General features: G+C 48.7%; 1 protein-coding gene across 8 annotated transcripts in view; it reads left to right on the top strand.

Moving 5' to 3' along the window:
• Window positions 1-27,378, top strand: part of NCOA1 (nuclear receptor coactivator 1) — a 411,243-nt gene that overhangs the window by 352,462 nt on the left and 31,403 nt on the right. For all 8 annotated transcript variants that reach the window (XM_068143160.1, XM_068143159.1, XM_068143155.1 and 5 more), the window contains 3 exons: window positions 6,825-6,965; window positions 7,587-7,734; window positions 12,396-13,737. In XM_068143160.1, coding sequence (XP_067999261.1) covers window positions 6,825-6,965; window positions 7,587-7,734; window positions 12,396-13,737 — 1,631 coding nt within the window. The remainder of the gene's footprint in view (window positions 1-6,824; window positions 6,966-7,586; window positions 7,735-12,395; window positions 13,738-27,378) is intronic.

Below are 27,378 nucleotides of genomic sequence, written 5' to 3'. Positions count from 1 at the left end.
AGTAATCCTAGTGCATGTTGCAAATCCTTTTTGGACTCTGGCATTTTGATCTGGTCCAGGGAGGAAAGGGTGTCTGGTGGAATACAGATCATTCCCCCCTTCCACCAGATTCCCAAAAACTTCACTTCACTTGAGGGCGTCTGTATTTTCTCAGATGGTATTCTTAGCCCCAAATTTTCTAGATGTGAAATTATATTATCTTGGGTTATTCGTACCCCTTCAATATTTTCTCCTGCTACCAGAATGTCATCAATATATTGGTAAACACTGACCCCTGGCTCTAGTTGGACCTTTTCCAGTTCCTGTGCCAGGGCATGGTGGGCAAAAGTGGGTGAGTGCTTAAATCCCTGTGGGAGACGTGTGAATGTGAATTGTTGACCACCCCATGTAAAAGCAAAGCGGTCTTGGTCCTCAGGTTGCAGCAGGACCATAAAAAACATATCTTTCACATCCACTGTACCCATAATCGAGTGCGCTTTCTCCTGGATTGGAGCTATGAGTTCAGCAATATTTGGCACTGCAGCTGTTAGTGGTTCAGTATTGGCATTAAGCCTGCGGTAATCAATGGTCAGCCTCCATGTCCCATTAGGCTTTCGTACAGGCCAAACTGGGGAATTGAAAGCAGAGTGGGTGGGAACCACAATACCCTGTTTCTTTAAGTCCTCCAGTACAGGCACTATTCCTTCTTTAGCCCCCAGAGGTATAGGATAAGGTTTGACATTTGTAAGCTTTGAGTGAGGCAGGAGAGGTACTGCTTTCAACAGCCGAATGCTCATTATGGGAGACCCAAAAGACCATTTTCGCCCTTTGTTGTCTGTCCAGGTCTTCCCTTTTAAAACATCAAGCCTTAGGAGGTTAGTTGGAAACTCCCCTACGACCATTGACACCTCAGTGTCCTTATCTTCCCCTGGCAAGCGTAACGGGATGGTTGCTAATGCCTGTGCATGGGTTTGACCCAGAGCATCTGCTACCAGCAATTTCTGTTTGGAGAGCACCACTCCACAATCAGTAGCATCCTTTGTTTTAGTAGCTGAAATCTGAGCCCCGGTGTCTACTAAAAATGTAATAGGAATTTGTTTTGGTCCTACAATGCCAGTGATTAGTAAATCGCCCTGGCCATTTTCGGTGAGCTGACGAATATACATCCACCCCTCACCCCTCCGCTCACCATTAGGGAGCGAAGACTTCAGTTTCCCTGAGGCTGAAAAGAAGGCACGCCTTTATTCTCATCAGACAAGTCTATTAAGGGGGGCGCGGTGGGCTCAATTTTCTGATTGGGCTCAGGCCAGTTCTTCACAGTAATTTCTAATTGCTTTGTGTTTAGCCCATCTACCACTTCTTTGGGGATATTTTTCTTTAGGCCTACGCCCCACCAATATTGCCGGGTGTTTGTGTGTTCCCTGCCCCCTGTTCCAAGCTGGCTTGGGGGCACGGTTAAACCCCTGAGGACTTGAGGGTAGGTGGTTCATTTTTACATGCCTCAAGCCTCTAGTGTCAGGTTTTTTAATTTCTTCAGGGATACTATATTGCCTGGCATAGTCTAATAACTCCTTTCCGACCTCCTCCCACGTCCATGGCTTCAAGTCAGGCTGGCTGCCTCCGTGTGTTAAATTGTCTCTTAGAGCAGCCTGCATCCTGGAGGAAATTGGGGTATCAGCTATTTCTTTTTGGAGCTGGATGCTTCTTATTTTAAGCGAGTCAGGGAGACCCCTGACCAGAGGAGTCATTCTGTTTGCATCCACCAGGAGAGAAAGGGGGGATTCAAAATGATGTTTTAGTTCTCTGTCATATATCATTTGCAGGCATGCAGCCCTTTGCACATTCTTCATTATCTGATTCATCCCTCCCCGCAGGACTACAGGTTCCCCTCTCTCCTTCGGATCAAACCCCCCTGCCCAACAGGCAGCCCTCTGAGTAAGACTCCAGGGTCCACTTCTGTTTTTTGTAGTTAGAAAAACATTATCACCCCAATAGCCCATGGCTTCAGCTTCTGTTAACATAATCTGATCACCTCCAGTTTTTGAAACTCGCCAGACATATTCCACCTCAGATTCCCCAGCAGAGCGTGCAAATTCTTTACGAATTTTGGCCAGTTCAGTTGAGGAGAAAGGCATTTCTTTAGTTGTGATAGTGGGGGTAGTTTCCCCATCCTCATATAAAACTTCAGTTTTAATGAGAGGTCTGATATGTGCAGCAGCTTCCTTAGCCGCTGTCAATTCTGCCCGAGGATATATGGGGGCAGGATCCAGGTAATTCCCCTCCTGTTTTGCTTCTAACTGAAGTTTAAGATCTGCTACTACGTTTTTTGAAGTGGCCACATGGCTTTGTAGTGCGTCTACTAAGCCCTGCAAAGAGGAAATAGTTTTATTCTCTTGCTTGTACCATTCCTCTTTCTCACTGCAGCTGCTAAACAGGCGCCTAACACTGCACAAATAAAAGCTTTCCCTTTTCCGGTTTTTGCCTTGGCTTCTTTTTGCAGAGCCAAAATACGATCAGCCACACTCTGGAAATTATTCCAGTTTTCATAAGCCCAATCAAGACCTTGTATAGATGGGCGGGCACCGTGAAGTTCTAAAAGGTTAAAAAGCCTCTCACTCCGGGCCATCTCTTTTGTTTCACAAAGCATTTCTTAATAGGGCAATAAGTCTCACCGGGAATTCAGATCAAGACACTGTTTGTACCAACAAAATCTTCCCTGGAAAAACGTACACTTTTAAAAGGCTTACTCCAAAATAATCTTCTCCAGGAAAAATGCACAATAGATTTCTCAGGAGAGGTCACAAACAAGAAAAAACAACAACAACCTGGGCTTCTCAAGGAAGTCCTATTTCCCTGAGAGAACCCACACTTGCAAAAGCTTCTCAGCTTTTGTACCTCAAATTTTCTGTTACACTAGGACAAGAAAAAAAAACTGTTTCTTAGGGAAGAGTCACTCTGCTTCCCTGAGAGAACACGCACCGGCAGAAGTTTCTCAACTTTTGCTTCAATACTGGGCTTCTCGGGAAAGCCACACTTTCCCCGAGAGGATACACACTTTACAAATATCACCAAAACTGGGTTTCCTAAAAGAGGGTACTGAGAATTCTCAGGGAAGTCACACTATAAAGTCAACAGTTGTACCCCAGATAATCTTCCCCGGGAACGCACACACATTTAAAGCAGGGTACAGAGGATTCTTGAGGAGGTCATGCTATAAAATCAACAGTTGTACCCCAGATAATCTTCCCCGAGAAAGCACACACATTTAAAGCTTTTGAGAACTCCCACAGAGTCTCTCTGAAAATTTCGCTTCGTCCTTCTCCGGCCATGTCCCTCTTGGGCGAGTGAAAACGTGAATCTGGACTCCGCACTCACTTCGTACTCAGAGTATGTCTCAGACACACACACACATTTTGGGGTTCTCAGAAATGCAATAATCTTGCTGTGATACTTTCACTGCACGGGAATCCTGCCGACTACGCCAATTAATGTCTTGGTCCGGAGACACAGTTCTTTTAAATATTCCCGTGTTGTGAAATTAGAGGCACAAACAAGGTCAAAATATCAACAGCTAGACTATTTATTACATAAATAAAATGGACATAAGAAGGGGAGAGGGAGAAAATAGAGAGGGAGAGGGAGAAAATAGAGAGGGAGAGAGAGAGAGAAGAGAGAGAGAAGAGGAAAGGAATTATATTACCACACCCCTCATCCCCCCCAAGACAGTTTGAGTCTGTGGAGGAAAGGTGCTGCAGGAGATGTTGGGTCTGTAGAGAAACGGTGCTGAGGCTTTTGTTGGAGAAGAGCTGTGGTCCTCTGGGGAGATGTTGGGTTGGTACAGGAACGGTGCTGAGGCTCTGGCCGGAGAAGAGCTGTTGTCCTCTGGGCAGCCTGGGTCTGTAGAGAAAGGGTGCTGAGGCTTTGGCTGGAGAAGAGATGTGGTCCTCTGGGCAGCCTCTTTTCTCCGGAGCAGCATTGTCCCAGGCTTTCCCTTCTCAGCATCATGGTCCGTCTCCTGTGTTTTCCTTCATCTCCTTTTTTCTCCCCGTTTTTCTCCAAAGTAGCCAGTAGTGGCTCCAGTCTTTTATACAATTTTTAGTCCTTAGGTATGTATCCAAGTATTGTCCCTCAGGAATTCCAGGGCCAGGAAAACATCCTTAGGTAAATGTCCAGGTATCGTTCCCCCGGAAATCTTTCTGTGCATTTCTGTGTGTTTGGGCAAGAGGTCTAGATGGGGGCTGGAGGGGGGGCCCTCTGCCTCCTCGGTCTCCATGCAGACAAGCCCCCACACTCATTACACATCAGGAAACAGGTGGTGAACCCATTGTCTACCCTTCCCAGGGTACTTGCAGTCTTCACTGCAAGGGCCTCTAGCCACACTCCTGATGTTATGGAAGGCAATGCCAGGGACGGGGAGGAAGAACTGCCCATTGTAAGTGAAGATCAGGTTCGTGATCACCTGAAGAACCTGAAAGTGTTCAAGTCCATGGGACCCGACGGGATACACCCACGGGTACTGAGAGAACTGGCAGATGAGGTTGCTAAACCCCTCTCTATTATATTTCAAAAGTCATGGCAATCTGGTGAAGTCCCCACAGACTGGAAAAGGGGAAACATTGCCCCCATCTTCAAAAACGGTAAGAAGGAGGAACCAGGGAACTACAGGCCAGTCAGTCTCACCTCTGTGCCTGTGAAGATCATGGAGCAGATCCTCCTGGAGTCACTACTCGCTCAAAAGAATAGTGAAGAGGTGATTGGGAACAGTCAGCATGGCTTTGCCAAGGGCAAATCCTGCCTGACCAACCTGGTGGCCTTCTATGAGCAGGTGACAAAATTAACAGATGAGGGACGAGTAACTGATGTCGTTTACCTGGACCTGAGCAAAGCCTTCGACACTGTCCCGCACCACATCCTGGTCTCCAAACTGGTGACACATGGGTTTGATGGGTGGACCACTAGATGGATAAGGAACTGGCTTGATGGCCGCACCCAAAGAGTGGCTGTCAATGGGTCCATGTCCCAGTGGAGGCCAGTGACAAGCGGAGTCCCTCAGGGATCAGTCCTGGGACCTGTCTTGTTCAACATCTTTGTGGGTGCCATGGACAGTGGCATTGAGTGCACCCTCAGCAAGTTTGCTGATGACACCAAGCTGTGTGGTGCAGCAGACACGCTGGAGGGAAGGGAGGCCATCCAGAGGGACCTTGACAGGCTGGAGAGGTGGGCACAAGCCAACCTCATGAAGTTCAATAAGAGCAAGTGCAGGGTCCTGCATCTGGGTCGAGGCAATCCCAGGCACAAATACAGGCTGGGCAGTGACTGGCTGGAAAGTAGCCCTGAGGAGAGAGACTTGGGGGTGCTGGTGGACAAAAAGCTCAACATGAGCTCTCAATGTGCACTTGCAGCCCGCAAAGCCAATCAGATCCTGGGCTGCATCAGGAGAAGTGTGGCCAGCAGGTCGAGGGAGGTGATCCTCCCCCTCTACTCAGCCCTGGTGAGACCCCACCTGGAGTACTGTGTCCAGTTCTGGAGCCCCTATTACAAGAGGGATGTGGAGGTGCTGGAACGTGTCCAGAGAAGGGCCACAAGGATGATCAGAGGGCTGGAGCACCTCTCCTATGAGGACAGACTGAAGGAGTTGGGGCTGTTCAGTCTGCAGAAGAGAAGGCTCCAAGGTGACCTAATTGTGGCCTTCCAGTATCTGAAGGGGGCCTACAGGAAGGCTGGGGAAGGACTTCTCAGGATCTCAGGTAGTGATAGGACTAGGGGGAATGGAATGAAGCTGGAGGTGGGGAGATTCAGGCTAGATGTGAGGAGGAGGTTCTTCACCATGAGAGTGGTGAAACCCTGGAATGTGTTGTCCAGGGAGGTGGTCGAGGCCCCGTCCCTGGGGGTGTTTAAGACCAGGCTGGATGAGGCTCTGGCCAGCCTGATCTAGTGTGGGGTGTCCCTGCCCATGGCAGGGGGGTTAGAACTAGATGATCCTTGTGGTCCCTTCCAACCCTGAATGATACTATGATACTATGATACTACTGATGGGTGGAGATTATCTTGCCCTAAAGGCGTGATGTCTGGGTCCTTGGGTCCATTGTTGTAGTCCAGTGTTATCATGATGCAATCGCAAGGTGATTTGCATCCAGGATTGGTCTTTGCACCTTCCTTCCAGTGGCTCTGCCCAACACATATCAGCAAGCAGCTGGGCAAGCTGCAAGTGATTTTATCTTTGTTGAGTCACACCAAGAGAGACAAACTTTTAGTCTCTCACAACATGAAGAACAGTTTTTTCCCCCAAAGGGTTGTCAAGCTCTGGACCAGGTTGCCCCGGGAAGTGGTGGAGTCACCATCCTTTGGAGTGACTTAAAAGAGGTGTAGATGTAGTGCTGAGGGACATGGTTTAGTGGTGACTTGCCAGTGCTGGGTTAACAGTTGGCATCAATGATCTTAAAGATCTTTTAAAACAAAAACACTTCTATGATTCTCTGTCAAGGAAGAAAGTAGGTGGCAGGTCCTTCTTGAAGGACCTTTGGAGGGTGGCTCACAAGGTGTCCCACTGGGTGAGGGTGTGAATCTGAGGACCCAAGCACTGGAGCAGTGAGGATCACTTCACACAAAGATGCTTCTTATTGTTTTTTGTGTCTGCTCTGGCTGGCCAAGGAGTGTGCAGAGGTCATTGTGTGCCTCAGAGGAAACTTTTTGAAACTCCAGCTCCTTCTGGAGGACCTCCTTGTGTGCTCCTGCCACTGCTTCCAATATGACTTGGTTTATTTTTCCATATTTCTGGTCCTATTTGTGCTCAGAGATTTCTCACTCTGTGCTTGAGTAAGTGACTTCTCCCTCTCTCTGCTCAGGTAAAATCATCTCCATTGACACCAGTTCCCTGAGAGCCGCTGGCAGGACGGGCTGGGAAGATCTGGTGCGGAAATGCATCTATGCTTTCTTCCAGCCACAGGGCAGGGAGCCTTCTTATGCCAAACAGCTCTTTCAAGAAGGTAAGGGGCTCCTCTTCCTCACTGGCACACGCTCTTGACAAGCAGCTGGAGCTGCAAGGAGAAGCCAGAGCATGGTCCTCCTTGATGGATAAACGCTTTCTGCAACAATAAATGCTGCAACAGTGATCTCCCAAGTGCCAAAGGGAGAGGGGAAAGGGTCGAGTAGCACTGGAGGAACTCCTCCAAGTGGGAGATACCTTCTCACCTTTCAGGAAATATGGAATTGAGACAAATAGGATTTAATTATGATTATTTTACAGGAGGACTTCCTACTCTTTGCCGCTTCCTGAAAGGAGGTTGGAATGAGGTGGGGGTTGGTTGCTTCTCTCAAGTAACAGGTGACAGGACAAGAAGAAATGCCCTCAAGTTGCACCAGGGAAGGTTTAGGTTGGACACTAGGAACAATTGCTTCCCCTAAAGGGTTGTCCAGCCCTGGAACAGGCTGCCCAGAGCACTGTTGGAGTCCCCATCCCTAGAGGGATTGAAAAGCTGTGTAGATGTGGTGCTGAGGGACATGGTTTAGTGGTGACCTGGCAGTGCTGGGTTAGTGGTTGGACTTGATGGTCTTAAAAGTCTCTTCTAAAGAAATCAATTCTCTGTGCTTCTGGTTGTCTCCTTCAGTGATGACACGTGGCACAGCCTTCAGCCCCTCGTACCGATTCACCCTGAGCGACGGCACAGTTCTTAGTGCCCACACCAAGTGTAAGCTCTGCTACCCCTCCGGCCCAGAGATGCAGCCCTTCATCATGGGCATCCATGTCATCGACAGGTACGTCCCCACCTTGCTGCTACCCAGCTGTGCCAGTGCCTGGGTGAGCCATCCAACAATCAAAGTGGCCCTTTCCCTACAGTGGAAGGAGGATCCACTTGTGTTCTGTGGTGCTGGTTTGGAGATACGATCCCTGTGGTGAAGCTGAGACTGAAAACCATCATGATGGATGCTCTTCATAATTCTTGTTTTGCAAAGAGGTGGCTCAGGGGGATCAGGTGGAGGTTTATGGACATGCTTCACATTTCTGCCTTGCCCTGGAGAACTTAAAATATTTGTGTAGGGTGAGGCTATGACAAACTCGTAAGACAGGGAGAGGTGAGCCTGTGGACCTGGGGAAACGTGATAGGCCTGGGATGGAGGGGAATGCTGTTGGAGCATGGTCCTTCTCTGGCCATGTTGGAATGTAAGACCCAGAGAGGATGATGCCTTCAGGATTTAGCTGGTGAGCAGCTACAGTCCCAAGCAGCCCCCCATTTCTGGAGAAATGCTAAAGCTGCTGCATTCCCTCCATGCTACTGAAATGGACCCAGAAGCGCTGGTGGAGAGGGGAAGGCTGAGACCATCAGAGCTTGCGAGCTGCTGCTCTCAGGGCTTCAAGAGCTCTGCAGCATGGAAGGGCAAGAGCTGCCTGAGCAACATTAAAGGTTTGGGCAGACAAAGCTGGTGAAGGTTCTAGAGCACAGCCCTTGTGAGAATCAGCTGAGGGAACTGGGGTTGTTTAGACTGGAGAGAAGGAGGCTGAGTGGAGACCTTCTCATTCTCTACAACTCCTTAAAGGAGGTTAGAACCAGATGAGGGTCAGTCTCTTCTCCCAAGGAACAAGCAATAGGACAAAAGGAAATGTCTTTAAGTTGTGCCAGGGGAGGCTTAGGTTGGACATGAAGAATAACTTCTTCCATGAATGGATTGTCAAGGCCTGGACCAGGCTACCCAAGAAAATGGTGGAGGCCTGTTGTGGGGTGGAAGGGTAAGGCCAAGAAGCCTCTTCCCTCCCCCCTGTAAAGTAAAGGGAAAGAAAAATTGAAGGGAAAGGAAAAAAAAACTCACAAGCTGAATTAGCAAAGCAGTGGAGCTGTATATTTACAAAGCAATGTAGGATATGCAGGGGAATATATACAAATTTACAATATGTACAATATATACAAAGATATACAATAGAGTAACACAAAAATGAGGGTTCCCCCCTCTGCTGAGGGGGTTTTCCCACCTCCGCTCTCCCCTCTTTCCCCCTTTCCCCAGAGTGGGATAGAAAGAGAAAGAAAAGAGAGGAAAAAAAAATTAGAAGCACTTGTGTTAATTGGAAAGGAGTTAATACAGGCCTGGTAGCTTATCGGTTTTCAAGGCCGAAGCCTTGGCAGAAAGCCCAGCACAGAAAGAGCTGCTGCACTGTGGAGAGACGGAAGCAAGACTGATAGAAAAGTGCTGGAATGCCCAGTTCACTCCCAGTTCAGAAGGTGCTTCCTCCCACTTCACCAATGAAATTAGTTTAGATTATTCTTTCCGTTTACCAACTTCCGTCCACCATATTCCCTTTCTTAAGGGGACAGCGTCAACCGGTCACAGTCCACCCCTTCTAAACAATTTCATTGGCTGTTCATACTGTCCATCCAATCCAAAATGATATTTACAGTTTGTGAGTAAAGTTCATAGTCCATTCCGGCTATGCTCAGATGTAGATGATTCAAAAGTCCAAGAAAATCAGAAAGTGAGAAAAATGGAAAACAGGTCATTTCTTCGCCGACGAAGCAAAGAAAAAGGAAACAGGGAATCTCAGGGTCTCTTAGTTGACTCAGGGCTCTCAGGGATCTCAGGGTTCATGCACCGTAGATTCCTCGTTGATTCTTCCTCTGGACACGATGTAGCTGTACAACAGTTTGAGATTAACCTCTTTCAGCTAAATTTCTTTGTGGAATACACTGAATTTCACCATTCTCTTGCATTACCCAATAAGTGTGACCCGGACCTTCAGCTGAAACCACCCCTCGGACAGGCTTAGCCTCTCCTGAGGGTGAAAACACCCAAACAGTTTTACCTAACAGATTCTTTTCTCTAATAACAGGAACTCTATCACCTTCTACTTTCCGTAGCAAATCTGAATGTGCAGGTCCAGCTCGATTCACTGAACCTCTACTATTTACCAGCCAGGTTGCTTGTGCTAAATGTTTTTCCCAGTTTTTCAAAGATCCACCCCCCATGGCTTTAAGAGTGGTCTTCAACAAACCGTTGTAGCGTTCAATCTTCCCTGAAGCTGGTGCATAGTAGGGAATGTGGAATATCCACTCAATACCGTGCTCTTTTGCCCAGTTCTTTACAAGGTTGTTCTTGAAATGAGTTCCGTTGTCTGACTCAATCCTCTCTGGAGTTCCGTGTCTCCACAGGATTTGTCTCTCCAGACCGAGAATGGTGTTGCGTGCAGTTGCATGTGGAACTGGATAAGTTTCCAACCATCCAGTGTTTGCCTCTACCATAGTAAGCACGTATTGCTTACCAGAACGAGAATGTGGTAGAGTGATGTAGTCAATCTGCCAAGCTTCACCATACTTGTACTTGGACCATCTGTCACCATACCACAAGGGCTTAAGTCGTTTTGCCTGCTTAATAGCAGCACAAATGTCACAGTCATGGATGACTTGTGTGATAGCATCCATGGAAATGTTTATGGATCTGTCATGAGCCCATTGGTATGTTGCATCTCTGCCTTGATGTCCTGACGAATCATGAGCCCACCGAGCTCAGAATATCTCACCTCGGTGTTTCCAGTCGAGATCAAGATTAGAGTCCATGTCTACTTGAGAAACTCTTGCAGCTAGATCTGCCTGATGGTTGTGTTGTTGTTCCTCAGTAGCTTTGCTCTTAGGAATGTGAGCATCGATGTGTCTCACTTTCACTGGAATTCTCTCGATTCGATCAGCAATGTCCTGCCATAGGTTGGCTGCCCAAATGGGTTTTCCTTTCCTCTGCCAACCACTCTTCTTCCAGTTCTTTAGCCAACCCCATAGAGCATTGGCTACCATCCATGAGTCGGTGTAGAGATAAAGCTTTGGCCATCTCTCACGTTCAGCCACGTTGAGAGCTAGCTCGACAGCTTTTAACTCTGCAAACTGACTGGATTCTCCTTCTCCATCTTTTGCCTCTGCAACTCGGCGTGTTGGACTCCACACTGCAGACTTCCACCTTCGCTTGTTTCCAACAAGACGACAGGAACCGTCTGTGAACAAAGCATATTTCTTTTCATCATCAGAAAGGTCATTGTAAGGAGGCGCTTCCTCAGCATGAGTTACTTTCTCCTCTGGAGGTTTAGCACAGTTGATGCCTTCAGGCCAACTTGAGATCACCTCCACTAGACCAGGCCTTTCAAGATTTCCCATTCGAGCTCTCTGTGTTATCAGAGCCATCCACTTAGACCAGGTTGAGTCTGTGGCATGATGTGGTGTGGAGCCTTTGCCTTTGAACATCCAATTCAAAACTGGTAATCTGGGAGCTAAGAGAAGTTGTGATTCAGTTCCAATCACTTCAGAAGATGCTTTTACTCCTTCATAGGCAGCTAAAATTTCTTTCTCTGTTGGAGTATAATTAGCCTCTGAACCTCTGTAACCTCGACTCCAGAAACCAAGAGGTCGTCCACGTGTCTCACCTGGAGCTCTTTGCCACAAGCACCAGGTTGGACCATTGTCGCTTGCAGCCGTGTACAAAATGTTCTTAATGTCTGGACCATCTCGGACAGGTCCCAGACCCATTGCTTGAATCACCTTTTGCTTTATCTGGTCAAAGGCTGCTTGTTGCTCAGGTCCCCAGTGGAAATGGTTTCTCTTTCGAGTCACATCATACAGAGGTTTCACAATCTGACTGTATCCAGGAATGTCTAGTCTCCAAAATCCCACTATCCCCAAGAAACGTAGGGTCTCTTGCTTGTTGGTGGGATTTGCCATGGTGGAGACTCTATTTACCACATCCACTGGAATGTGTCGGCGTCCATCCTGCCACTGCACTCCCAGAAACTGAATCTCTGTGGTAGGTCCTTTCACCTTGTCTCACTTGATGGCAAAACCTGCATTCAGAAGAATGTCAATGATTTTGTTACCTTTCTTGAAGACTTCCTCAGCAGTTTTACCCCAGACGATGATGTCAAGAAGGAGGAACCAGGGAACTACAGGCCAGTCAGTCTCACCTCTGTGCCTGGAAAGATCATGGAGCAGATCCTCCTGGAGTCACTACTCGCTCAAAAGAATAGTGAAGAGGTGATTGGGAACAGTCAGCATGGCTTTGCCAAGGGCAAATCCTGCCTGACCAACCTGGTGGCCTTCTATGAGCAGGTGACAAAATTAATAGATGAGGGGCGAGCAACTGATGTCGTTTACCTGGACCTGAGCAAAGCCTTCGACACTGTCCCGCACCACATCCTGGTGTCCAAACTGGTGACACATGGGTTTGATGGGTGGACCACCATATTCCCTTTCTTAAGGGGACTGCGTCAACCGGTCACAAGGCTCCATCCCTGGAGGGATTGAAAAGCTGTGTAGCTGTGGTGCTAAGGGACATGGTTTAGTGGTGACCTGGCAGTGCTGGGTTAATGGTTGGACCCAATTATTTAAAAGGTCTTTTCCAACACAAACAATTCTGTGATTCTCTGATTTTCCTCTCCCTTTCTTCTCCCCCAGGGATCATGGCATGCTCTCACCCCAGGAGAACACTAACTCCACAATGTCCCTTCCCCGGGTCAGCCCCTCGCTGAACCCCAGCATCTCCCCAGGGCAAGGCATGGCCCTGCCACCCTCCATCCCTCCCTCCAACGGCAGCATGTTGGCCACCAATGTGAACCAGCAGCCAGGTGCCAGCCTCCACAACAGCAACTCCAGCACCAGCCAAAACAGCTTTGGATGTTCACCTGGGAACCAGATAGGAGCCAATGTTGCCTTAAGCCAGGGACAAGCCGGTCCCCAGAACAGTAACCACACTTTGAACCTCAATAGCTCCCCTATGAATAGTCCAGGGATTACCCCACCACAGTTCATGTCTCCGAGGCATCGTGTCAGCCCAGGGCTGGTGCCGAGACCCAGAGTGCCCAGCAATCCCTTCTCACCCACCATGCCTACTATGCATTCCCCCGTGGGCATGACCAATAGCAGCAGCGGGGGCAGCTGTGGCACCGGCGGCACCAGACCCTTTCCCAATGCCCCCATGAACTCTATTCAGGGGCTGCCCGAGGGCCCTAGCACGCCAGTGGGCTACTCGACACCACCCCCCGTGCTGAGACAGCTCAGCTCTCAGAGCTCGCCGGGCCGCCTGGCTATGCAGCCCATGAAAGCAGAGTCAAACGACAGCAAAGAGATCGCCTCCATCCTGAGTGAGATGATCCAGTCGGACGGCAACTCGGGGGACAGCAAACCGCTCGACCCTGGCATGCTGCACACCAGCGACAGGCTGGCAGAGGGGGACACCACCAAGTGCCCCCAGACCACCAGCCATAAGCTGGTGCAGCTTCTGGCCACCACGGCAGAGCAGCAGCTTCGACACACTGACGTGGACACCAGCTGCAAAGATTCCTTAGCCTGCACCAGCACCGCCAGCACCTTGGGCTCCAGCAACCCTCCCAGCAGCTCCTGCCCTTCCTCCCACAGCTCGCTGACCGAGCGGCACAAGATTTTGCACAGACTCCTTCAGGAGGGCAGCCCATCCGACATCACCACCCTGGGCATGGAGCACGAGAAGAAGGAGAGTGCCCCAAATCCCACCCCCATGACTCCAAGCCAGCTGCCGGGCACCCCAGACATCAAACTGGAGCCAGAGGCGCTGAAGAAGAAAGATGCCAAGGATCACCACCTCCTGCGCTATCTGCTGGACAAGGATGAAAAGGAGCTGGCTGCAGCCCCGGCTCTGACCCTGGATGATGTCAAGGTGAAGGTGGAGAAGACGGAGCAGATGGAGCCTTGCAACACAGCCCCGGTGCCGCTCGCCAAACCTCCTGCCACAGAGGAGGTTAAGTTGGAGACACAGGGCCAGGTGAGTGGACCTGTTTGCACCTGTGCTGGTGGGATGTTCTTGACAAGTTGTGTTTTGAGGGCAGCTTCCCCAAAACCTGCTGGTGTGCTCCCTTCACAGTAAGGTGGTGGGGCTGGGAGATGTGTGGGGAGATGTCTGGTGGCTGCTGCCACCTTCTCCAGTGCTGACGCCTCCTCCTCCAGCGCTGGTGCCACCTCCTGCAGTGCTGGAGCCACATTCTCCAGTTCTGGTGCCACCTGCTCCAGCACCAGTGCTGTTCCTTTCTGTCCAGATGCTTCCCATTTTGACAGTTCAGATCTTCAAGGCAATGAAGGGAAGGGAAGGGAAGGGAAGGGAAGGGAAGGGAAGGGAAGGGAAGGGAAGGGAAGGGAAGGGAAGGGAAGGGAAGGGAAGGGAAGGGAAGGGAAGGGAAGGGAAGGGAAGGGAAGGGAAGGGAAGGGAAGGGAAGGGAAGGGAAGGGAAGGGAAGGGAAGGGAAGGGAAGGGGAGAAACTCCACTGAAATGCATAAAAATAAGAAAGAAATCTGGCACATGTCTGCGTGTGGTGGGCTCGAGTGAGAAGAAGAGCACGTGCATGTTGTCATGTGAAAAGGTTCTTAATTCTACATCTCTGGGCACATTCAGGGGTGGTGTCCCAGGGAATTTTCAATCTTTTGCCCTCTTGTTGGCTGAGATTAGCAATTATACAGGCCTTTGAGTCATCCTGAAAGTGTTATTAAATCGAATAATCCAGTGACAGATCTCTGCAGTGGAGATTTGGGCGTATAAATATTCATTACATGCAGCTATGAATAGAAGAATCTCCTCTTGCTGAAAGCCAGGGTAGATGGCAACAGGGATAAGGCAGCTTAATCCTTTTTAAGCAAAGAGAAGAGAGTGGCTGACATGAAGAGCAGGACTGATCACCCAGTGCTGGGAGATACAGGGTGAAGGACAGAGCCCTCAGAGAGTTCTGGACACCAAATGCACAGTAAGTCCCTTAATAAGGTTAAGGGCTCAGCTGGCTTGGGAGGCACGGTGGGTTATCCTCCAGGCGAGTGGGAATCCAGCTCCTTAGCCCTTTCCATCATGTACTGGCTTGGTATCATCGCCTCAATGGGCAGTGTGTCCTCCCCCATCATCTCCCATTTGAGTTCCATCATCAGCCTCAAAGGAGGCTGGAGCAATGTGGGAGTGTTAGTCTCTTCTCTCAAGGAACAAGAGATAGGATGAGAGGAAATAGCCTCAAATTGCACCAGAGGAGGTTTAGGTTAGACATGAGGAACACTTTCTTCCACAAAAGGGTTGTCAAGGCCTGGAGCAGGCTGCCTAGGACAGTGGTAGAGTCCTCATCCCTGGAGGGAATGAAAAGGCATGGAGATGTGATGATGACAGACATGGTTTAGAGGTGGACTTGGCAGTGGTTAACAGTTGGACTTGATGATCTTAAAGGTCTTTTTCAACCAAAACAATTCTATGATTCTGTGATGTAATTAATGTGCCTCCCAAGGCAGGAAGAGCCAAGGCAAGATCTGCTTGTTTTGGGAGGCACATGGGAGCTTGCAGGTGGGTAGTGAACCTACTCTAGAACCAGTTACCCACCATGCTGCTCCAGTGGAAGGCACAGAATCCTCCCAGGAGATGAAACACTGGCCCAAGTTGCCCAGAGAGGTGGTAGATGCCCCATCCCTAGAACTATTCCAGGCCAGGTTGGATGGAACTCTGAGCATCCTGACCTAGTTGAAGATGTCCCTGCAGTCAGCAGGGAAGTTGGACTAGATGACCTTTAAAAGTCCCTTCCAGCCAAAGCCATTCTATGATTTTTTGATTCTCTGCTGGCCATCAGTGATGGTTCCAGGTACTCTGGCGTTCAGAGAGGGCAAAAAGCCCTGCTAATTAAATGAGGTTGTGCTGGTTATTTGTGCTCTGCTCACAAAGAGGAGCACAGAGCTGGGAGGACTCAAGCCTGGATGTGTTTATAAGCCCCTTTCCTGCACTGCTGGAAGCAGACGAACATTTTTTAGGCTCCTTCTTGGCTTTTCTGTTCCAAATATCCCTCCCAAAGCAGCTGGAGAGCATCAGGATTCCATGTTGGACCATACCAAGTGCTGTCAGAGTTAATAAAAGAGCCTGGAGGGTGTTTGTGGAGTCTTAAAATGCTTTTTCTGAGGAGTGAACAACCCTTTGCTGCTGGGCAGCTAAGGACAGTTTCTTATCCACGTGTTTTCTGTTACAGGCTGATTTGGGGCTGCCATTGCCAATAAAACCTAGCACTTGTTAGACTTGCCTGCTGTCACGTGTCCTCCATTCCCACCTCTCCATCCTCCAATCTCTCCATGTAACCAATGAGCAGCACAAGAACTTCACTCCTTCTGTTTTCTTTCCACTTAAGTTTTGGATGCCCAGAGCTGCCTCTGTGTCCTTCTTTTCCCTCTGCCTCCTAACTGACATCCCTCTAGGAGAAGATGAAGTTAAGATGTATTTCTGCCCTGTTGCTGATGCTTCCCATTTGCTTCAGTTCTCTTTCTTTAGCAAACTTGAGCTTTAACTCTCTGGTGGAGAAATTACGTTATTTGAAAGGGTTAAGACACACATGTTTCTCCTGCAGGAGTTGAATTTGCTGTGTTTGATTCTCTCTGTGAGCCCCTGTTTAGAAGGATGCTCTGCTCCTCAGGCCTCTAGGGCTAGAATTTGATGGAAAGGATACAGGGGAAAAGAAAAAGCCTGGTTAGTCCATCATAAATTGTAATACTGAGGCCTGCTGCTCGCAGTGCACTTTCTTGTAACACTACTTGGTCAGCCAGGGAAGAGCAGAAGCATCTCAGGGGTGCCCAAAGTGAGCAGCCTCTCAGCTATTCTTCACTGAAAGGGTTCTTCCCAAAAAGGGTTGTCATGCCCTGGAAAAAAATGCCCAGGAAAGTGGTGGAGTCCCCATTCCTGGAAGGATTAAAAAGCTGTGTAGATGTGGTGCTGAGGGACGTGGTTTAGTGGTGACCTGGCAATGCTGGGTTAATGGTTGGACTCAATGATCTTAAAGGTCTCTTTCAACCAAAATGATTCTGTGATTCTGTGATTCTCTTTATCATGGGCAGGGGCTGGTGGCTGCAGCCTTGTGTCTCAGCTGATGGAAAAGCCTCTCGTCAAAGCCAGGATCCCAATTCCTCCACGTTCCCCAGACTGGAGCATCGTTCCCTCCCCCCAGATGCCATGATTTTCCCTACTGCTATCAAGTTGTCTGTTAATTACTCTGGTTTAATGGCCAGGCTATCCCTAAAGCAGAGGTGGGGTTCTTCTGGAAGGGCCTCCTTAGATTTTAAAGCATTTAGCTTCCCTTCAGATATTTTTTATTTTCTTTTTAACCAAAGCTCATTGATCTCAGTCCCTTTAATCCCAATGTGCTGCTTTACAGCATCACTGTTACAGCCAGAGCTGCAAATCCCTTTCCCACTAACTTCCCTGCTTATTTGACTTCCTGGGTTAAATATCCATCCTTCATCCTCTTAACAGTGATAAAGGCTGGAAAAGATGGATGATATTTTACTACCCCATTGAGGAGAATAAAATGCCCGAGGCCAGTGTCAGTTTTGGACACTTGTTGCCAAAAAAAATTTCTGTTTCTTAGAAAAGCCCATTTTTTAATCATTACCCTTTCAGCAGAAGCATATGTACAGCAACAAAGGAAATTGCCTTCCATTTAAATAGCTGGAGGTTACATCTCATTAATAATTATGCTAATTGCAGAGTGCAACCATCTCCAAGCTGCTGCTGAGGACCAGAGTGGGGACCCAAGCATGGGTTGCTTAGCCTGGAGAAGAGGAGTGTCGTGGGGTGGAAGGGGTAAGGCCAAGAAGCCTCCTCCCTTCCCCCTTGTAAAGTAAAGGGAAAGAAACTTGAAGGGAAAGGAAAAAAAACTCACAAGCTGAATTAGCAAGGCAGTGGAGCTATATTTACAAAGCGATGTAGGGTATGCAGGGGAATATTTACAAATTTACAATATCTACAATATATACAAAGATATACAACAGAGTAACGCAGAAATGAGAGTGACCCCCCTCAAGGCAGAGGGGGTTCCCCACCTCTGCTCTCCCCTCTCTCCCCCCCCTTTCCCCAGAATGGGATAGAAAGAGAAAGAAAAGAGAGGAAAAAAAAATGTTAGAAGCAGTTCGTGTTAATTGGAAGGGAGTTAATACCGGCCTGTATCTGGACTTCAAGGCCGAGGCCTTGGCAGAAAGCCCAGCACAGAGACAGAGAGCTGCTGCACCGTGGAGAGGCGGAAGCAAGACTGATAGAAAAGTCCTGGAAATGCTCAGTTCACTCCCAGTTCAGAAGGTGCTTCCTCCCACTTCACCAATGAAATAGTTTAGATTATTCTTTCCGTTTACCAACTTCCGTCCACCATATTCCCTTTCTTGAGGGTACAGCCTCAAACGGTCACAGTCCACCCCTTCTAAACAATTTCATTGGCTGTTCATACTGTCCATCTAATCCAAAACGATATTTACAGTTCGTGAGTAAAGTTCATAGTCCATTCCGGCTATGCTCAGATGTAGATGATTCAAAAGTCCAAGAAACTCAGAAAATGAGAAAAATGGAAAACAGTTCATTTCTTCACCGGCGAAGCAAAGAAAAGGGAAACAGGGATTCTCAGGGTCTCTTAGTTGACTCAGGGCTCTCAGGGATCTCAGGGTTCGTGCACCGCAGATGTCTCGTTGATTCTTCCTTTGGATGTGATGTAGCTGTACAACAGTTCGAAATTAACCTCTTTCAGCTAAAGTTAAATTTCTTTGTGGAATACACTGAATTTCACCATTCTCTTCCATTACCCAATAAGTGTGACCCGGACCTTCAGCTGAAACCACCCCTCGGACAGGTTTAGCCTCTCCTGAGGGTGAAAATACCCAAACAGTTTTACCTAACAGATTCTTTTCTCTAACAACAGGAACTCTATCACCTTCTACTTTCCGTATCAAATCTGAATGTGCAGGTCCAGCTCGGTTCACTGAACCTCTACTATTTACCAGCCAGGTTGCTTGTGCTAAATGTTTTTCCCAGTTTTTCAAAGATCCACCCCCCATGGCTTTAAGAGTGGCCTTCAACAAACCGTTGTAGCGTTCAATCTTCCCTGAAGCTGGTGCATAGTAGGGAATGTGGAATATCCACTCAATACCGTGCTCTTTTGCCCAGCTCTTTACAAGGTTGTTCTTGAAATGAGTTCCGTTGTCTGACTCAATCTTCTCTGGAGTTCCGTGTCTCCACAGGATTTGTCTCTCCAGACCGAGAATGGTGTTGTGTGCAGTTGCATGTGGAACTGGATAAGTTTCCAACCATCCAGTGTTTGCCTCTACCATAGTAAGCACGTATTGCTTACCAGAACGAGAACGTGGTAGAGTGATGTAGTCAATCTGCCAAGCTTCACCATACTTGTACTTGGACCATCTGTCACCATACCACAAGGGCTTAAGTCGTTTTGCCTGCTTAATAGCAGCACAAATGTCACAATCATGGATGACTTGTGTGATAGCATCCATGGAAATGTCTATGGATCTGTCACGAGCCCATTGGTATGTTGCATCTCTGCCTTGATGTCCTGACGAATCATGAGCCCACCGAGCTCAGAATATCTCACCTCGGTGTTTCCAGTCGAGATCAAGATTAGAGTCCATGTCTACTTGAGAAACTCTTGCAGCTAGATCTGCCTGATGATTGTGTTGCTGTTCCTCAATAGCTTTGCTCTCAGGAATGTGAGCATCGATGTGTCTCGCTTTCACTGGAATTCTCTCGATTCGGTCAGCAATGTCCTGCCATAGGTTGGCTGCCCAAATGGGTTTTCCTTTTCTTTGCCAACCACTCTTCTTCCAGTTCTTTAGCCAACCCCATAGAGCATTGGCTACCATCCATGAGTCGGTGTAGAGATAAAGCTTTGGCCATCTCTCACGTTCAGCCACGTCGAGAGCTAGCAGGACAGCTTTTACCTCTGCGAACTGACTGGATTCTCCTTCTCCATCTTTCGCTTCTGCAACTCGGCATGTTGGACTCCACACTGCAGACTTCCACCTTCGCTTGTGTAATGGGTTGGGGCAGACCTCCTCCCCACCACGCGCAGAAATAATGACTCAAACAAACGGATTGCAAAGGTGATGGAAAGTTTAAATACAACGGTGAGTGCGTGCAGGAAAGAAAAACTAGAAATACAGTGACGAGAGAAAAGAACCCAAAACAGACCCAGAGAAATCCCATCCCTACCTGAGGGTACACCCAAACCCCCAGGGCTCCTTCTTCCCCCTCCCATTGCTAGGCTAGTCCCAGCTGGCCAGATCTGAGACTGCCCATCCCCCCGTGGCCTTGGGCCTAGCCAGGCCCAAAGCCAGGAGATCTCTCCCCCATGTTACCGGCTGATGGAGGAGGAAGAAAAGAGGAAGTGCCAGACCCCGCCGCGAAACTTATAGTGGTGCAAGGGATCATGGTAGGAAATAACCTAATTTCCTGTGTCCACCCACTGGGCTGGACTTCTGGACACAGGAAACACCCCTGTAGCAGAGGGCAGCCAGCCCAAACTACGACAGGGGCCACCCCTTATTTCAAACCATGATGCCTGCACCCAAACACATCATCAAATCAGAAAACTGATGACATGTCCGGCGAAGTCCGTGTCTTCATCTGGGCGTCCACTCAAACAGTATCTCAGTCAGGCTCTAGTGTCTGTCCATTCCAGTTCTTCCTTCATCCAATGGAACCTCCCGGCGATGCAGAACTCATTCTCCTGCGGTGCAAGTTCTCCATGGATCCGTTGGGCATCCTGGTCACCTGGAACAGCCTCACGACTTCTCAGCCAAGCCTCTACTTTTCACAGATAATCACTCGGCGGCATATTCTCCACCCCTGGGGCAGGCCAGTCGAAACCATCCAACCCACGACTGCCTTTTTCAATCCATCCAGGGTGCCGCAACCAACCGCTTCCAACTGCGGTCCAACTACACGGATGCTTGTCCGAGATACTCCGCCCCCCCACTAGGCGTACCCGTACCAAAGCAAGACAGCATCCGGCTGCACACCCCCCCCGGAAAGGGAGGGGCTGCACCACAGCTCACTGAGAAGAAGGGAGGTGGAGCCAGGTGCTCGGCGCCATTTTCGGAACTCGTCCGAAAAAGTCGGGGAAGAGACTAGGGCCGGCCCCACCGCAGCCCGAGCGTACGGCCGGGTCCGCCGCCGCCGCTCGCCACGCAGCAGGGCTCCACCCACCTCTGCCGCCGCGGCGCAGAATCAAAATCACCTCCACCCCTCGGACACTCAAACGGCTTCTCCAGCGAAAGCCATACGCGCGTTCTCAGAGCCCTTGAAAACGGCTTTCCAGCTGGAGTCCCCATTGGCCCCCCGGGGCTTCGGGAGCTGGCTCGCCCGCTCGCAGCGGCTGGCTCTATCCCCGCAGCGAGAACGGACCTGACTCTGATCTGCTCGCCGCTGCCCCTCCCCCACTTCACTGCCCGCCGCGGAGGAGGGGCAGGTTCCACGTTCTCAAGCGGTACCCCGATGCCGATGGTTGAGAACCACCCCTGCCTGAAATAGCAGGAGAGGGTCCGCGCCACTGGCAGCGCACCAGTTATTCCCCCCACAGTCCACAAGAACTCACACGGTCGCCTCGGCAACATCACTTGAGCCCCCAACTGCCAAACCCAAACCGACGCCCAGAACTGAATTTAAACTCTCCATCCTTTGCAATCGATCTGCAGAGGGGGCACAACAGCCAGCCCCACGTTGGTGCGCCAAAAATGTAATGTGTTGGGGCAGACCTCCTCCCCACCACGCGCAGAAATAATGACTCAAACAAACGGATTGCAAAGGTGATGGAAAGTTTAAATAGAACGGTGAGTGCGTGCAGGAAAAAAAAACTAGAAATACAGTGACGAGAGAAAAGAACCCAAAACAGACCCAGAGAAATCCCATCCCTACCTGAGGGTACACCCGAGACCCCCAGGGCTCCTTCTTCCCCCTCCCATTGATAGGCTAGTCTCAGCAGGCCAGATCTGAGACTGCTCATCCCCCCGTGGCCTTGGGCCTAGCCAGGCCCAAAGCCAGGAGATCTCTCCTCCATGTTACTGGCTGACGGAGGAGGAAGAAAAGAGGAAGTGCCAGACCCCGCCGCGAAACTTATAGTGGTGCAAGGGATCATGGTAGGAAATAACCTAATTTCCTGTGTCCACCCACTGGGCTGGACTTCTGGACACAGGAAACACCCCTGTAGCAGAGGGCAGCCAGCCCAAACTACGACAGCTTGTTTCCAACAAGACGACAGGAACCGTCTGTGAACAAAGCATATTGCTTTTCATCATCAGAAAGGTCATTGTAAGGAGGAGCTTCCTCAGCACGAGTTACTTTCTCCTCTGGAGGTTTAGCACAGTTGATGCCTTCAGGCCAACTTGAGATCACCTCCACTAGACCAGGTCTTTCAAGATTTCCCATTCGAGCTCTCTGTGTTATCAGAGCCATCCACTTAGACCAGGTTGAGTCTGTGGCATGATGTGGTGTGGAGCCTTTGCCTTTGAACATCCAATTCAAAACTGGTAATCTGGGAGCTAAGAGAAGTTGTGATTCAGTTCCAATCACTTCAGAAGATGCTTTTACTCCTTCATAGGCAGCTAAAATTTCTTTCTCTGTTGGAGTATAATTAGCCTCTGAACCTCTGTAACCTCGACTCCAGAAACCAAGAGGTCGTCCACGTGTCTCACCTGGAGCTCTTTGCCACAAGCACCAGGTTGGACCATTGTCACTTGCAGCCGTGTACAAAATGTTCTTAATGTCTGGACCATCTCGGACAGGTCCCAGACCCATTGCTTGAATTACTTCTTGCTTTATCTGGTCAAAGGCTGCTTGTTGTTCAGGTCCCCAGTGGAAATGGTTTCTCTTTCGAGTTACATCATACAGAGGTTTCACAATCTGACTGTATCCAGGAATGTCTAGTCTCCAAAATCCCACTATCCCCAAGAAACGTAGAGTCTCTTGCTTGTTTGTGGGATTTGCCATGGTAGAGACTCTATTTACCACATCCACTGGAATGTGTCGGCGTCCATCCTGCCAGCGCACTCCCAGAAACTGAATCTCTGTGGTAGGTCCTTTCACCTTGTCTCGCTTGATGGCAAAACCTGCATTCAGAAGAATGTCAATGATTTTGTTACCTTTCTCGAAGACTTCCTCAGCAGTTTTACCCCAGACGATGATATCATCGATGAACTGGATGTGTTCTGGAGCACCACCTTTCTCCAGAGCATCGTGGATCACTGCATGACAGATGCTTGAGCTGTGGATCCAGCCCATTGGCAATCTGTTGAAAGTGTACTGGATTCCTCTCCAGGTGAAAGCAAACTGAGGCCTGCATTCCTCTGCTATGGGAATAGAGAAAAATGCATTAGCAATGTCTATGGTGGCATACCATTTGGCCTCTTTGGATTCCAGCTCATACTGTAGCTCCATCATGTCTGGTACTGCTGCACTCATAGGTGGTGTCACTTCATTTAGGGCTCGGTAGTCTACCGTCAGACGCCAGTCTCCATTCTGCTTCCGCACAGGCCACACTGGACTGTTGAAAGGTGAATGAGTTTTGGTGACGACTTTCTGACTCTCCAACTGACAAATCAGATTCTGAATGGGCAACAAAGAGTCACGGTTGGTTCTGTACTGTCTGTGATGCACAGTCTGAGAAGCAACCGGCAATTTAATGTCCTGTATCTTGTGTTGTCCCACAACTGCAGATTCATCAGAAAGCTCAGGTCTGGCAGACAGCTTCAATTTTTGTCCATCAATTTCTATTGAAGCTACTCCAAAAGCCCATTTGTAACCTCTAGGGTCCTTGAAATGCCCTTCTCTCAGAAAATCAATTCCCAAAATACAAGGTGCGTCAGGTCCGGTCACAACTGTATGCTTCCTCCATTGTTTTCCAGTTAAACTTATATTAAACTCTACCTTACTTAACTCTTGAGATCCACCAGTGACTCGCAGAATAGTTATAGACTCTGATCCCTGATAATTTGATGGTATTATGGTGCACTGAGCTCCTGTGTCAGCCAAGGCCCTGTACTTCCGAAATTGTGAAGTGCCAGGCCACTGGATGTACACATCCCAATAGATTCTGTTATCTCTGTTATCCCTCTCCTCCCCCTGGCGGGAGGCAGGGCACCCCTAGTTATGCGGAACATGCGCACATGTGCATTGCACATAGTTTGCAGGGTTATAACTTTGCATGTTATAACTGGAGCCACTGTTGGAGCTACTAGAGTTGTTCTGGGGAACTGTGGAAGTAACAGCTACCCTTCTGGTATTGCTACCTTGGGTTCTGCCTCTTTGCAATTCCCTCAGTCTCCTGAAAAGGTTAGAAGTTGGTTGGCCATCCCAGCGGTTCATGTTCTCTCCAAACTGATCACGCAGAGTTATCCAAATAGTTCTACGTGATTGCCTTTGTGGTCTGTTTTGGAATGACCTGTTTTGGAATGACCTGTTTTGGAATGACCTCCTTGGAGGACGTGTATTCCTCACAGATGAGACTTGTACCCACCTGGAGGAAGAATTGAAATTATCCCTTTGTGCCAATTGGGATATGGAATTTCTAAATTCATCTTTTAACTCTCTTATGCAATTCTGTATATCACCAGACATAGTTTTAATGGCTGAAACCAAAGAACCACGTGTCATGCTATCCTCCAATTGTCTCATTTGATCACTGAATTGGCCAACCGTAGGAGAAGCTCCACCATAACTTCTTGACACAATTCTGCTTGCCAGAATGTTTGCATAATTAGAAGGAGCAAGTTTGATGATCTTTTTAGCAAGACCAATACCCACAGGAACGTCATCAGGATTCAGAGTTTCATGTTCACCATAGAGTAGCTCTCTAACAGCAAATTCTCTCAAGCGCTTAATTCCCTCATCTATGGTAGTCCAGGGTTTAGGATTCCATGGAAGGTCATCTCGGGAAGGGTATCTCAGGGCAACCACCATTAAAAGGCGTATCCACAGATTAACCTTACCGAGAGCTTCGCCTAGATGTCTATCTATTCCATTGTCCCTTGAGAGAGTTCCTAACTGAGCTGCTGACTTGTCTCCAACTGTTAGAGCTGAAGCGCCTGTATCATAACACCTACTAAGCCAAGCTCGAACTGGCTCCTTATCTGCCCTGGTGAAATCTTTACGGACATTTCGCAATTCCTCCCGTGGAGAAGAACGCTCCAAATATCATCTTCATCTTCATCTCCCTGAATTCTTTGCCCATATAATCCTGCTGTCATTCTCCTAAGGATCTCTTTAAGCTGAGAACCACCTTTGCCAGCTGCCTTCCTAACTTCATCTCTATCCTGCTTTGATCTCACTAGGTTAGCTAGATCTTTAAAACAAACCTTCTCTTCCTCCTCAGCAGGATCTTTTAGAGCAGAGGGCCCCTCACCAGGATCAGTCTCCTCCTCTTCTTCTCCATCTTTGGCCTTTCCACCTCTAGTCTTTAAAGGAGCCACCTTAACTCGAGCTGTGTTTGAATTTACAGCCACCTTAATAGAAGCTGACAAGTCCTGAGATAAATCAGCTGCTGGGGCAGTGACTTCCGGTCCCACCGAGGGAGTGGGCAGAAGTGACGTTGCTCCATTTCTGGCTGATGGAGAAGAAGAAGGAGGAGAAGGAGTAGGAGAAGGAATAGGCACCATATTGATACCAGCCGATGCCCTTGGCTGCTTGCCAGAATCAGCAAAGTCATTTAGAGCTGCCTTACCAATTAACTTTTTAGCCTTCTTTTCAACTGACACGGGTTCTCCACCTTCCTCATCACTAGATGACTCTGGGACTGATCGAGAGCCATGGCGTTTTCTTTTTGATCTATTTTTAATAACAAAACAAGCTCTAGATATCTTTCTCTCTCGCCGTAAAGAAATCAGGAGATACACGTTAATTATCACCATCAGCAGAATTATACACATCATATAAATCACCTTTGGATCCCAGGCATCACCTAAAGTTACTCTCTCCTCAGGCGGAATCTTAAAACCCTTTATCTCAATTGGGAGAGTGGTGGAGGTAACATTCCTGTATCTCACTGGCCATAGGAAACTAATACATTTTCCATACCATAATTTAACTCTATACATAACCCACATATAAATTGTCCGCACCAAATATTTACCCAGGTAATCCAAAATCAAACCCAAACAATACCTGTAAACCAGAGCCCCAAAAATTGAAAAGAATAATCGCTCCACAAACCACAACACCTTCATGTTTGCTAATTCAGCTGGAAAACACTAAATCAATCAAGTAATAAATTAAACTAATTATCTGCCCCACATTGGGCGCCAATAAAAAAAATGTCGTGGGGTGGAAGGGGTAAGGCCAAGAAGCCTGCTACCTTCCCCCTTGTAAAGTAAAGGGAAAGAAACTTGAAGGGAAAGGAAAAAAAACTCACAAGCTGAATTAGCAAGGCAGTGGAGCTATATTTACAAAGCAATGTAGGGTATGCAGGGGAATATTTACAAATTTACAATATCTACAATATATACAAAGATATACAACAGAGTAATGCAGAAATGAGAGTGACCCCCCTCAAGGCAGAGGGGGTTCCCCACCTCCGCTCTCCCCTCTCTCCCCCCCCTTTCCCCAGAATGGGATAGAAAGAGAAAGAAAAGAGAGAAAAAAAAAATGTTAGAAGCAGTTCATGTTAATTGGAAGGGAGTTAATACCGGCCTGTATCTGGACTTCAAGGCCGAGGCCTTGGCAGAAAGCCCAGCACAGAGACAGAGAGCTGCTGCACCGTGGAGAGGCGGAAGCAAGACTGATAGAAAAGTCCTGGAAATGCTCAGTTCACTCCCAGTTCAGAAGGTGCTTCCTCCCACTTCACCAATGAAATAGTTTAGATTATTCTTTCCGTTTACCAACTTCCGTCCACCATATTCCCTTTCTTAAGGGTACAGCCTCAAACGGTCACAAGGAGGCTCAGGGGAGACCTTATTGCTTTCTACAACTACCTGAAGGGAAATTGTAGCCAGGTGGGTGGGGGTTGGTCTCTTCTCCCAGGCAACCAGCACCAGGAGGAGAGGAGAGGAGAGGAGAGGAGAGGAGAGGAGAGGAGAGGAGAGGAGAGGAGAGGAGAGGAGAGGAGAGGAGAGGAGAGGAGAGGAGAGGAGAGGAGAGGAGAGGAGAGGAGAGGAGAGGAGAGGAGAGGAGAGGAGAGGAGAGGAGAGGAGAGGAGAGGGGAGGGGAGGGGAGGGGAGGGGAGGGGAGGGGAGGGGAGGGGAGGGGAGAATTAACCAGGTTGGAAAAGACCTTTGAGATCATCAACCTATCACCCAACACCACCTAATCAACTAAACCATGGCACCAATCACCCCATCCAGTCTCCTCCTAAACACCTCCAGTGATGGTGACTCCACCATCTCCCTGGGCAGCACATTCCAATGGCCAATCTCTCTTTCTATGAAGAACTTCTTCCTAACATCCAGCCTAAACCTCCCCTGGTGCAGCTTGAGACGGTGTCCTCTTGTTTTGGTGCTGGCCGCCTGGGAGAAGAGACCAACCCCCACCTGGCTACAACCTCCCTTCAGGTAGTTGTAGAGAGCAATAAGGCCTCCTTTGAGCCTTTTCTTCTCCAGGGAAGTTTAGGCTTGATCTTAGAAAGAAGTTCTTCACAGAAAGAGA

The sequence above is a fragment of the Melanerpes formicivorus genome, unplaced genomic scaffold (genome assembly GCF_026170545.1).
Source record: "Melanerpes formicivorus ecotype bairdi unplaced genomic scaffold, bMelFor1.0.p_v2 SCAF_9, whole genome shotgun sequence".
Classification (NCBI taxonomy): domain Eukaryota; kingdom Metazoa; phylum Chordata; class Aves; order Piciformes; family Picidae; genus Melanerpes; species Melanerpes formicivorus.
This window is presented reverse-complemented; position numbering and strand designations above follow the sequence as displayed.